The 13625-nt window shown below is 42.1% G+C and overlaps 1 protein-coding gene across 5 annotated transcripts; it reads right to left on the reverse strand.

Annotated features, from left to right (window-relative positions):
• Window positions 1-654: 654 nt before the first annotated feature.
• zdhhc16b (zDHHC palmitoyltransferase 16b) lies at window positions 655-13305 on the reverse strand. Of its 5 annotated transcripts, none has more exons than XM_074620592.1 (10): window positions 13168-13305; window positions 9336-9636; window positions 9049-9243; window positions 7574-7662; window positions 7459-7487; window positions 7195-7328; window positions 4919-5004; window positions 4706-4829; window positions 4471-4541; window positions 655-3315 (listed from the first exon to the last, which is right to left on the reverse strand). In XM_074620592.1, exons 2-10 carry the CDS (start codon window positions 9606-9608, stop codon window positions 3213-3215), a joined length of 1104 nt encoding a protein of 367 aa, XP_074476693.1. In that variant the 5' UTR covers window positions 9609-9636; window positions 13168-13305; the 3' UTR covers window positions 655-3212. The 5 variants fall into 5 exon arrangements, with proteins under 5 accessions (XP_074476693.1, XP_074476695.1, XP_074476694.1 ...); XM_074620594.1 differs by having other exon boundaries at window positions 2398-3315; window positions 9336-9641; window positions 13168-13300; XM_074620593.1 differs by having other exon boundaries at window positions 2398-3315; window positions 13161-13299.
• Window positions 13306-13625: the final 320 nt, after the last annotated feature.

The raw sequence follows: 13625 nt of genomic DNA on the forward strand, positions 1-13625 counted from the left end.
GTCACCGCAGTGCCTGTTGGTGATGAATGATCTCACGAACTGTGGTGGCAACATTCTCTTTTTTACCATTTTGAGAGTTTTTTGGCTGCTGCAAACATCAAAGATGTCCACTTCACTGAATCTAATGATGTGGACTAACAGCCAAATGAAAGCAGCACTGAACCTAGCAGCCACTGATAGCCTTTTATCAATTGGATGAATATGGAACTGAGTGGTAATGTTTAATATAACAGGAGCTGGTGTGTTTGATTCGTGTTACCCTGGCGTGCCAGTTGGGTGGGGTTGTTGAGACAGATTGTCCTCTGGCTCACAGGTTGACATGAATCAACGCGTCACATCTCCGCTGAGATCGTTTTAAGATTAATTTGACATAAGGTTGAGCTTAATGTACGTTAAATTAAGATTGTAAGTTATGTGAACAATATGACAAACATCTGCCTTGTATTCTCTCGATATTTGAACAAATATTGATGCTATATCAGAGTTATTGTCGAGTTATTGCAGTAAGGTCGGCTGACTTTGGACCTCACATCAACTTATGCCAAGGAAATGGACAATATTTAAAATGTCATTAAAACATTCTTTATAATTATACAAAATGCATTTAATGTCTTTTTTTTATACGTTGTCAAATGTCATCGCCTGAAAATCAAACAAGAATATCAAACAGGTTTTATTAAAAAAAGGAAATCAAACTGGAGCACAGCTCTCATTGGTTACACATGATATCACAGCTGTACGTCATGTTGTCATGTTTCTATGGCAACTACAGATTCATCCCATCCATTATTAAGTTATTGGTACGAACATGTCGGAGGTAAAAAATCTGAAAGGGAATTAAAAATTTGGAATTACATTTCACAGTGCCTGATTCACTTATTTAAAAGGCTGAACAACCAAACAAGGCACACGACAATTTATCAGTGTCAAAGACAGAAATGTTAAAGACGGTAAAATGAGCACTGTGCAGGTTTTTGTTTTTCTTTAACTAAAGTGGCAAATAAGCAAAAGATTCAAGTCAGAAGTTAAAAGACGAGTGAATCGAACTTTTGGTTTTTCGCTCCTCTTCGGCAGCGGAACATCAGGTCAGACTGGTTCTCAATCTCATTTAGCACGCCGCGCTCCCCGAAACACAACAGCAAAATATTACAGGTTTAAAACATGCAGAGTATTAAACCTTAAAACACAGGACAAAATCAAAAGTTAACATTGGAAATATGTTTTCAACTCGTGACTTGCCTCCCCGTCATTAAGAAACTTTTTAAAAAGTGTTTCTTAAACTTTTAAAATGTTTAAAAAAACCACTTGGATTTGTCCTCAGCCTGAGACACATAAAGACAGTTATTATGGACGACATACACAATCAGAACTTAAAGACATACTGAATTAGCAGACGAGGTCTGGGCTCGAATCTCTGGCTTAACGCGAAGTCACGTATCAACACGGTGTCACTTATTCATGATGCTAGATTTAGCTTTTTATCATCTATGAACCATGAGCACATTAATGCTGGCACGTTGAAACAGTGTAAACACATGAGACCTTCTCTGAGAAGCCAAATTGAAAGCAAAACACACAATACATCTCATATTTCAAAGCATTAACAATACAACTGAAATAAAATGGTGGTTACCATTCATACTTAAGTATTAGTTTACAATGTGCTGTGTTAGGTCCTGATCACACAGAGCGGGTTTTAGCAACCTGGGGCGGCTTTTTCTAATTGTTTTCAATGAGAGTGAAACGTTTTGTGTTGCTGAGCGCCTCGCGTTTTTACAGGAGCGCCCTGAACGCCTCGAGTTGAACAAAATAGAGAGGCGAAGTCCCGCCCCTTCCAGTGGACCCCGTGGGACCTTATTTCAGAAGCCGTAGTCAACGGCAAGAGCTATATTTTATCCTGTTTGTATTGCGCCATGAATCACACATATGATGTTTGTCAATTTGAAACATCATTTTGAAGGTAAGAAGGTCACAGTTTGTCGTAGTATCATTTAGTTTTCTGTGAAACCGCTCAGTGAACTACATCTCTCGTCTCGCACAATATACGTCACCAACACTAGCTAACTAACTTAGCTATGACCACGCACAAATGAAACGTTATCTGACCTGATGTGTTTTATCCAGAGACTCCTGGTCTTTTTATCAGCCGGGAAGAGAAAGAATGATCAGACCCGTTGCTGGTGTGAGTACATCCCAGTATGAAACACAGAGCCATCGTAGCTTCAGCGAGAGAGAGACGTCACTTGTGACTTTTGAGTGTGTAGTCTTTTTAATTACGTATTTTCAGTCTGATACTTCAGCAGTTTTTCTTGACTTGCAAAATTATGTTTTAAATTGACAAACATCACATGTGTAATTCAAACGGAATCAAACAAATATTTGTCTCTTGCCGTTGACTATCGTTCATATTTTTTGGTGAAATAAGTTCCCATGGTGGTCCAACAGAAGGGGAGGGACTTCGCCTCTCTATTCAACTCAGAGCGGAAAAGCGCACATTGTCATTAGCGTTTTTTGTCTTTGTGGTGACTTTTTCTGGATACCCGGAGTGACATAAGTTTACCAACTGTAGACGCTCCATCTGGCCGGGCAACAGAAAGGCAGTGCGGTGCACCTCGCGCCCCGTGTGATCAGGACCTAGATGTTTGAAAATGCGACACATAGCACCTTTTGAAATGCCGTAACTGCAAGCTCTGGGCCATACTGCCTTATCCCCCATCCCCATCCATCCTTCTGTCTTTCCTCTCTCACTTGTCAAAAGAGGCTGTCATGTTGGTGCAAGATTTTCAGTCCAACAGATGCACAGAAAGTCTTTGTTGTGGGAGAAAGGTTTGGGCTTTACAACAATGCTGGCCAGCAGCACCATTTATAAGTCTAGTCAGTCAGCAGCGCTGCAGTCGAAAGGGTGACGTCGGCTGGTGGCGAGGTCGACTGGAGACAGGTGGGAAATGACGACGGATCCTTAGACGATGAATCACTAGTGGTTATTTCCATGTGGTTCCCGCTTCTAGCAGTGCAAATACCAAAAATGTGTTTGTATTTGTGTTACTACAAAGCTTCTTTTTCCTTGTCGAATGATTGTAGCAGCAGGAGCTCCTCTTCTTTGTCCCGAGCTGGGCACGACTGTGACACGTCACGTCACTTGTCGTGTGAAATGCAGGTTAAAAAATGTTATGAGTTTTTTTGATATGGTTTGGAGGGAAAAGGGGTGAGGATCAGATGGCCATGGGGTCTCTTCTGGTGAAGGTGCAGTCCCACATGATGCCGTCCCCACTGGGAACATGGCCGGAGGGCAAGAGGACCCTTGTGAACCAGTGACTGGGGAACAGAAGAACAAGTAAGTAGAGGCTGGAAACAATTACTGCGTTTGTCAAAGGAGTCTGGTGGCTTTGAAGAGAACAGATAACGGCTTCAGTTGCCCGTCGGAAAGGGTGTAAATATGGCGTACACAAACTGATTTCTTTAGGTGAGTCTTTCTTTTAGGTGGCTAAAATATGTTTTGCTGCCCCCGTCCACAGCAGTACACCGCTTTGCTTCTGTGCGGTAACTCCTGTCTGCTTCTCCAAACTGACGGTGTGCCGACCGTCATCTACTGCAGGTAATATGCTGCCTTCAAAATGGAACTAGTGTGCTCGGAGTTAGTACGTTGGGAGTCGTGTACACAATGTGCTTGGAGTTCAAGTGGTTAAGTCACGAGAACACCGCTGCTAGGCAACGGCGACATTAGCGTTACTGTCGGCGTCTAGAAGCTACAGAGGCTAATGATCTAGCAAGCTAGTGAGCAGGTAACGTAAAGCCACGGTCACAAGTGCAATCAACACTCCCATTCACTTCTATTCTATGCTAGCGAAGGGGCGAAAAAAACGTTGCTTCCAGTTGCAAAGCAAATTTGCATCTTCGCATTCGCGCGGAGTTCAACTTTAATGAACTTTCAGTTTGAATATCGCCTTGACAGGCGATGGCCACTCGCCTGCATTCACGCATGTGTGACCATGTCTTAATGCAGGAAATGCAAAGGCATAATGACAGAGGAGAATGATAGAGGCTGTTGGGAATATCAACATTTTCCTCAGAGCTATTATAAAATAGAAAAGAAAAACTCTATACGACTAAAATTACACTTATGCGCCAAAAAGTTAACTTCCATGGCCTCAGCCATTTCTGACAACGTCAACAAACTTGAGCTTTCATGAATAAGTACCTCATACAACCCCTCTTTAAAAAATCCGATGTATCCCTTAAAGGTTTTCATGAAATCAAACCCCATTTTATGGTCTGAATGTATTTTTCCATTCTGTAATTACCGCCTCTTTCTAGTAGTTGTATTTCTGATAAAGTAGCTGCTTTGCTGTAGTATTAAACTGCACTTGCTTTCACCATGGTAACACGGAGATTGTTACCAAATCAACCGTGACTGAAATTCCAATTACATTTTCACAGGCCTCATTTAGGAACATGGGTAACTGAACTCACCTCCTTTTCTCCACACCCAAAAGTATCTTCCAGTTGTTCATTGGACCATGATGAAATGGATTTTTGAACACCTGCGTTAGAACACAAGAAACATAAAAAGACGTTTGTAGTTTAGAAGTTGTATTTGACATTAAATACCTGCAGTTAACAATGTTATTTAAGCTTTTTGTCTCCATATGCAGGATTTGATGTGCTCTGACAGGTGCAATACTGATTTGTGTATTAGTATATGCACCTTGCCCTTCTCCTGGAGTCTTCTGATCTCTCTGTTGTTGATGTGCCGCTCCACGCTGGTCTCTCCTCTGCTGATGAGTATGCTGTGCCAGAGTGTGAGTCCTCCGAGAGCTACTGTCACCGAGCTGCAGGGAGGATATATTACTGTACAACCTGAGCCGTCTGCACAATGTTATCTGATGTTTTAAAATATATGTGGTGAAGTGTTCCTTACCTGGTCAGTACCCAGAGGAAGATGATACACTTTTGAGCAGTGGTCTCTGTGTAGGCGTCGGTTGGAGGAGGGGTCTGATAGTACCTCTGAAGGGGACAGGAAGTAGTAAGGCTTACATATTCATGCTGGTGTCACCTTATTTCACTTTCGGATCTGATCCAAGGACGTTTTAGCTCACTGGTCTCTGAGGTCATGTTGGCTCAGGATCAAAAGGCTGCTGACAGTATGGGAACGTAACATGCTGGATCCTGTTCCTGGTTCTGGGTGGCTTTCAAACTAATTAGTATTCAAAGCCAAGAGTTGTTTGTTTACCAGCTGGTGCACAACCACCTTTGATATAAGACCGTCCTGGTTCAGAGGTAAATATGAGAGCAGAAAGCAAAGATCCTTTTCATGTCTCCTGTTTCGCTTATCACTTGCCATCTGAGCTCGTCCTCTGCCTTCTCGCTACCATGTGGCAGGTGCCACCGTACTAATCATCTACTCGTACCATTAGCAGCAACAAACAAAAACAACAGAGTTGGGTTTTTGGGGTGTCAGTAGCCTAGAGGTTAAAGGGATAGTTCAGGTGTTTTGAAGTGAAGCAGACAGGAGTTACAGCACGGTAGCAAAGCAACGTACTGCTGTGGACGGGGTCGGCAGAAAAAACATTTTAGACACATAAAAGAAAGGCTAACCTAAAACATCTATCAGTTTCAGTGTACGCTATATTTAGAATATTTTCGCCGGTTTAACTTGCCGTCAGACGGCCCTTTCTGACAGGGAACTGAAGTTCCGTTGAATTTGTGTATCCTCTTAACAAAGCCACTAGACTCCATCGAAAAATACTGTAATTTGACCTCGCAGAACACGGGGGTTGTTGGTCTACCGCTGCCTCGCTCGGTTAGTTAGTTTGTGTTATTGTGTGACTTTGGTGAATCCGACCTAACCAAAGTCACACAACAACACAAACAAACTAACCAATCGAGGCAGCGTTAGACCAGCAACTCCCGTGTGCTGCGATGTAAAATTACTGTTTTCATTCAGTGGAGTCTGGTTGCTTTGTCGAGAGCAGAGATAACGGCTTCAGTTCCCCGTCGGAAACATAGGCTGTATTGGAAACCGCCTACTACATACTACTGATACAGAGGCTGCTCTTTCCCTCGCCACTGCCTGCTGCTCTGTAGCCGGTCTGTGAGCGTCACTGGCCGGCTCTCCAGGGAGGTACGCCTGCAGGCGATTGTGGCGCTTTTAATCCAAAAAGGCAGATAAACACAGGTTCCCATTAATATAAAATGGACATTTGTGTTGTGATATTGTCAACAAGGAACTAAAAGCCCCTCGTCTACAAGACTGGTCTCTAGAGAGAGCTCCAGCCAGCTCATAGCGGTCTGTGAGAGTGACCGTCCGGCTGGCGAGGTAGCAACCCCAGCAGGCGCTAGCTAGCTGTCACAGCAGTTTGTGGAGCTTCTAAACTTCGAAAACGTTCGATTCGCCATCTAATATCGTAAAACTGTCAATATTAAAAATCTACAAATAGAGGAAAACATGCACATTCTCAAAATTGTTTGTGGTGCTGGGAGTAGATCCCCTCCAATATGTACTTTTTCTTGGTGCAATGGATATGTGATGATGTCACTCCCTCAACCAATAGGGATGGCAGACACTTCCAATCATCCAATCACATTGATTTGGTGGTGTTTAAAAGAACAAACACCACCATTTTATCTTCTTAATGTCCTGATGAAGGTCCTTGTTGACCGAAACGTTGACGAATAAAGCAGAGAAAAGTGTGTGCGGGAGCAAGTCATTTTTTTGAAAAAATATTCAAAATCTACACAGTGAATTTCTCGCCTCAAAAAGTGAATTTAATGATGAAATAGCTACGAAAAATGTAAAAAGACAAGCCGCTTTTTGGCTGCTGTTATTGTTGTAACCGTAGCCCGTACCGTTCCAGCGCTTTGCATTGTGGGATACAGTAGGCAAGGTAGACTGGTCCGATTCATACTGGAGATTTTTTCCAAATCAGTACGACATCCGGGTATTTTTGGCATACTGCATACTACATGCTACATGCTACATGTTGGCCAAATCAGTACGTACTACTAGTATAGTATGCAGATTTGAATACTGCCATAGACTGTATAGCGGCCTCACGGCAAGTACCTCATACAACCCCACTTCAAAACACCCAAACTATACCTTTAAAGAAAAACTCCACCTGCAGATATACTGGTGGTCATTTTTTGTTCATAGGCGTGATGGTGCAGCATGACTGATAATTCTTGCGGCCTCACCTCTATAGCACTGTAGGCCTCCAGAAACAAGTCCTTGCTGCTGATGCTGCAGTAGATGCAGCCCAAGGTCATGTACAGGCAGAAGGAGAAGAAGTAGCGGTGGTTGCAATGGCCCACACAGTTGTTCAACCAGGCTGGAAACATGTTCAGGTCAATGTGTACAAAACACTTGGAACGTTTAAAAAGCACAAACGGTAAACACAGTAAAACATTGTCATGCATTCTCTTTTGAGTTTTTTTATGTTTTGCTTGTTAGAAGGATACGACAGTGGTGGTCCATCTTCAAAATACACCTGTAATAAAAACAAACCGTTTACCATGAAGGACTTTTTTAAAAACTGACGAACTCTGTACATGAGTTATTGTTTGATTATCTTACGTGTTGCAGATGCTGCAGTGGTGCGTCCTGGCCGGTTTTGGAGTGATGCATTTCTTACACATGGACACGGAGGGAATTTGAACTTTGTCCTAAAATAAACACAAAACGATATACTGTGTTACTGTCTTACAACAATCTAACCAAGTGTTAAACCGTGTGGCAGTGAAGAAGAAGAAGACAGACAGAAATATATTCAGTGCATTAATAAAGCAGCAAACAACTATTTCCTGTGTAAAGATATAGTGGAGTAATGAAGTCGCTCTCCCTCTGTGTGTGTGTTGTAATCCGAGCTTCTCCTTGCTTTGTTGATATAGCCGGGCTGTGTTCTAGTGCATGTGAGCGTGTCCCACTGACTAGCTCACGGCCGCCGCTCTGCACTGCACTCATACGGTGGTTACAGCTGATAACGCCGTCCCGACAGAATCGTAGCACCCAACCTCTGGTTCCCCCTCAGGTTAACACTGTTAGCTCTGTTAGCTCTGTTAGCACCATTAGCTGCGAGCATGGATGTATTATAAGAACTGGATACTGGATCCAAGATGGCGCCTATTCATTCCAATGATGATTTCTAAAGCTGAGCTCCCCCCCTCCATATCTTCTGATGTCACCACCCTAAAAAAGTTAGTTTATTAAATGAGTTAGTCTGTTTTTAATAAATCAACTTTCTTTAATGAATATAACTCGTCCTCCCTTTGTGTGTGGCAAGCGGGAGAGCAAACAGTTTTGTGACCGCAGTGAAAATGTTGTTTTTTGAAAGGCTAAACACCAACAAATGTGTATTGAAACAGAATATTTCATTAGACACGAATAATATTAGTTAATTTTTTTATCTGCAACTGTGCAGTAATACCGGGTGGAAACAAAATGTGGCCTACTAAGTAGAAAGAAGAGAGCTTGTTAATTTCGTCAACATAAATAAAGTGATGACATCTTGACAGATTCGCCAAGTCAATGTAGATATATATGAACTTTTTTTTTGTAACGACTTAATTAATTTACTATAATAGCGTTAGAGCCGAAATAGATTTTTTTATTGCAATTACATAAATGTAATTTATGGCGTTGTTAAATTGCTGCTAGACCGGCCTCCCTTTGTGTGCGTCAAGCTGTAGAACAAAATTAATTTCGACCACAGTAAAAATTTTGTTTTTGAAAGGCTAAATGCCAACAAATATGGATTGAAGCAGAATATTTAGCACAAAAAACATATTTTTAAATTATTAGATATACAGACTTTTGTATAAATTATCCAGCAAGTGTGTCATTGTGATTTTCGCAATACATGTGCACATCTTATTTTTACAACCTCACAGCAGACAAATCCTGGCGCACCCCCTGTGATCTTTGGCATCCCCCCCAGGTTGGGAACCACTGTTTTGGACTCCTTTAGCTGGGCTCTGCCTGACAGCCCTCACAGTATCAATCTTGCTACACCTTGTCAGCATTTTCCTTTCAGCCTATGAGGAGTTTGGTACCTTGGGTGGGTGTCCCGGGGAGGTGGTGGTGGCCTTGTAGTAATGGAAGACCACCATGATAAGGAGCCAGTGGCCACAGCAGAGGTGCCAGACGATCCGGTACACAGGGTAAGTGCTGAGAATTGTGGGTAGGACGAACAGGTAGACGATGATCACAACTGTGGTCGTCAGTAGTATGACAAGACAGACAAACACCTGAGAGAGGAAAAGACATGTGAGGGTGAGGAACGTAGTTTGGGGGTGTAGGGAGAAAAGAAGCATCCAGAATAGAAATCCCAACAGCTCACCACTCCAAACCAGCGGGTCACATTGTCCACGATCCAGTAGACGGGTTCAAACGCACAGTCCAGCATAGTGTCCGCGTTGGTGAGGCTGTTGAAGTACAGCGACTTGAGCAGCAGCTTGGCGTAGCTCCACAGCTCCAAAACCCTTCCTCCGATCCACGGCTTGGTCGCCCCGCTGCCTCGGCCTCCTCTCTGCGTGCGGCACAGCCTGCACCAGCGCGGCGCCAATCTCATGGCCCGGGAGAGTTGCCACCTCCAGCTGCTGCCCGTACGCATGCCACCAGCACCTCCTCGCCTACACACTCTGCCCTCCAGACACACACAAACACACAGACACACGCACCAGCAATGACAAAGGCAGGCCGTGAAAAACAGCAGTTCTTCGTAGCGTAGCCGCATAACCGCTGAGCTTTCCATCGTCATTTCTGCCTATTTCAGTCGAAGTTGTGAGAGCAGGGGCAGCACGAGGGACCTCCGCTACTAGAAAGCACTATTCAAGTCCTGTGACGGCATCCACTGTTTGACACATGTCCGTCAAAGAAAGCAGGTATCAGGTAAATGAGCTACGCCCATCAGCCCCTACAAATAAACTTCTCCTGTTAATAATTCACCGCAAATCCACATCCCCAGGCCAGAACCGTCTTAGAAACTTGCAGGGGTGATGCAGAGTGGTAACCCTATAAGATGGAAATGCAGTGAGGGTGAATATCTTAAGAAGGAAATAAAGTAGCAACCTGATCTAGCAGGGCGTCATTTCATGAAAGTGAGTATTGGTTACACAGATAAGGCTTGTTCGGGTTCTCCAAAATAGGATGGCATTAATAATGAGAGCTGCTAATCAGGGACCTTAAGTAGACCATAAGGCCCGTCAACAAGCTGCCCTTTTTTCTTTGCTATCGGCTGCTACTTGACTATCCATAGTGACCGCTGCAAAAACACTAAAAACAGCCTGTAACCTTTCCTACGACCCTCTTTATTTCCTTTTTTTAAGCTTAATACATCATTTGATTTCATATAATTTTTTCTCTTTTATTCTTTTACATTATTTTCTATTTATTGACTTTTTAAAAAATATTTTATTTTATTACTATTATTATTTTTTTCCTTCTTTTTTAAATTTTATTTATCTATTTTTTTCCCTTACATGTGACCAAGACCAACATGGGATGGGGGCGAAGGGGTGGTCCTTTTTCTGTTTTTATTTCATGTCACAGACCCTACTTTATGTTCTACATTTGATAAGATGACCTTTGCCACCTTCCTCGAAAGGAAAAAAGCCTGTAAGTGCAATAAAAACTGCAAGTGACACGTGATGACACCGTTTTCCCTTATATCTTCATTAAAAGGTGCTACATGCAATATTAATAAATCATGATGGCAAAATTAATTCTAAAACATTAATGTAAATACTTTATACAAATGTATGAAAGCCTATTTTCAACAGAGGGCAAGTTGACATTTTCAAAATGCTTGTTTTGTCTGACCAACAGTCCAAAAAGTATGACAAATACACCACCCCTGTACACACAAGCAGCAACACCTCTGCTTGTTGCGCAGACAGGCTGTTTGTTGGCTGGCTAAATAGGACCTTCAATATTAATTAGCATGTAATGTACAGTGACAGACAGAACATGAGAGAGAGAGTGGCACACAGCAGGGCACCGCAGTCTCTATGGCAACCCGCTGCCTTAAATCTGGTCTTAGAAAAGAAGCTCGCTGCCTGTGTGTCTCACTGTAATACGCTTTAGTCCGTCCTCTACCTCTGTAGTGTCTCTGAGTCGAAGGGGAGGAAGCCGATGTAGACAGGTTTTAGACGTCAACAAGCTGCTGGTTCAATGTGATCATTTTGATGAGAAACGAATGCAGATGATTTTTAAATCATGCAAAAACAGAAGTCAACTACGATTTACATGCATGTCGTTTTCATAGACGATAAATACTTTGGATTTTGGGCTCCGTGAGATTATTGGAAATGCGGCGAATATTCAATTAATAATCAAATAATTCCCAGGGATTTTCAAATAGTACTTTTACTTGGAATGCACATCTCTAATAATGTTATGGGATTATTTCTTATTTCATGAGCTATTTGGGGATTTACACAGTATTATTACATACTTGTGTATAAAAAAACAAAACAGTCAAATAGTGATTTGGAGGTCGAATATCATGACAACGGTCGAAGCATTCACGGAAAGGACGTATATTGCCAAGAAGTGAAAATCAATTGGTCGTTCCATTGAGACATCAGCGGCCAGCAGCAGAGCTATGCTTCCGCCATTTTGGACTGAAAGCGACTACCGGACGCCAGTAAAACATCCGCCTAAAAAGTGCCGTACAAAAGTAAAACTAAATTATTTCTATTCTATTGTCATATTCTACTGAAATGGCCTGTGTTGAACAATAAAATATTACAAATTTAATAAGCGCTTTCAGTCCAAAATGGTGGCAGCGGCTGCTGTCAAAAAAGCACCGAAGTTTTGTCTCTTTGCTTCTATACTCTTTTGAGTCGGGTCAGCCCTACAGTAGATGTTAATTAATTATTCATCACATAGATAAATCAACAGTTTAAACATGCAGTAGGCGGTATATTTTTGGCATCATTGGGCAACAATTCCATAATAACCTTTCAGCATATTGTAATTCAAGTGTTCTGAGAGATAACTAGACTCCTGCACCTCCTCATGGCTCTGTTTTCAGGCTTTAAAAAAATCGAGTCCATGACGGGAGACTTTGGCCAATCACAGGTCATTTCAGAGAGAGAGGGTTTCTATTGGCTGAGCTCCGGCTGGTGGGCGGTGCATGGTATTTCCTCAACTGATCTCAACATGGCTGCCAGGTCACAAACTTTCTCTTTTCACAGCTAAACAGTACACTACAAGATGTTTCTGAAAACATTTGAGGTTAAAAATAGGCATTACAGTAACAGATTATTAATTCATATTAGCCATTAGGAGCACCGGAGGACACAGAGGCGCATGATTTTTTTTCAGATTACCTGTCTCTTGCACTACTGTCAGGATATTGATTTTATTTTTATAAATATTTGCTCCAATTCTACCCACTGCTGCTTTAACAACTACTGTGACACTGATCACATCTGCTGATCTAATTAATGCCTTTTCTTTCTCTGACAATTGAGTTCTAAAATCAAGTATTCATGAAGAAATGCAATACAATGTGGATACAGTTTCAACAGCTGTGTAGATTCTGAAACAAATAGCCAGTTAATAGATTAATAAAATCAACAGAAAAATTATTTGGCAACTATTTTGACTAATTAATTCATTAATTGAAATTAATTGATTTGTTTCAGTCACTTTTCAAGCAAAAATGGCAAACAAAATCCTGTCCCAGCCTCTCCAATATGCTGCCTTTTCTCTGCTTTTTACTGTCAGTTTCATATCTTTGGGTCAGTATTTTCTACCATTTTATAGACTAAATTATAATAATGAAATAAGTGTTGCTTCACACCCTAATATGTGAGGGATAATGTATTGTATACAGTCCATGTTGTCAGCATCTGTTATTGTCATGTAATGTTAGCTCTAAAAACAGCACAGAGAATATCACCTTTGTGGAAATTATGGCTGTAGATAAAATAATTAGTCCCACTGACTGACTGAGTGCTGCTATCCAGTCTTATAAACAGCACTAGCATTAATCCTGTCAACCATTAACTAGCATTCCTCCAATTAGCTCCACTATGTCCTACTCTACCGTAAGCTAGCTGCTAGCTGCCTCCAGCTAACCCGCCCACAGTTAACAGTCATTTCTAATAAATACCAGACACCAACTCGGACCAGACGTGACACTGACATGCTGTACCTGGTACCTGGTCAGGTGAAGTGGGCGGTGAAGCCTGCAGCTCTGCGGTCAGGTCATGGTGAGGCTAACCGGTGAGCTAACCTGTTAGCCATCATGTCTCTCCAGCTGACTGCAGCACACACACAGTACAGAGCGAAGATTGTCTATTCAACAAAAAGCTTCATTCAACAGCAGCAAGCGGACACGACTTCCGGCTAAGCTGCTCGCTAGAGAAAACTTGTTTTTAAGTAAATGTAGCAGTGGAGGGTCAACTACTGTACCACCAGGGGTAAATCCGTTTGCTATTTTGCTACTTTGCAAGCTGTTTTGCTCCAAGTAGCTCCGTTAGCGATATACAACAGAAAGTTGCTCTAAAAAGGGTTCAGTGCCAGAAAAATAATCTCAAAGTGGGACCTCTTCTTCTTCTTTTTAGACTCTTTGGTGCAGCTCGCTTGAGAGGGCGCAATGTGTTTTGGGAAATGAAGT

The sequence above is a fragment of the Sebastes fasciatus genome, chromosome 20 (genome assembly GCF_043250625.1).
Source record: "Sebastes fasciatus isolate fSebFas1 chromosome 20, fSebFas1.pri, whole genome shotgun sequence".
In the NCBI taxonomy this organism is placed as follows: Eukaryota; Metazoa; Chordata; class Actinopteri; order Perciformes; family Sebastidae; genus Sebastes; species Sebastes fasciatus.

Coding starts and splice junctions, on each gene's coding strand:
- zdhhc16b (XM_074620592.1), bottom strand. CDS start 9,608: ATGCGTACGGGCAGCAGCTGGAGGTGGCAACTCTCCCGGGCCATGAGA. Junction 7,663..9,048: donor CCCCGGGACACCCACCCAAG/GTACCAAACTCC, acceptor TGTTTATTTTAG/GACAAAGTTCAAATTCCCTC. Junction 7,329..7,458: donor GAAGATGGACCACCACTGTC/GTATCCTTCTAA, acceptor ACATGTTTCCAG/CCTGGTTGAACAACTGTGTG.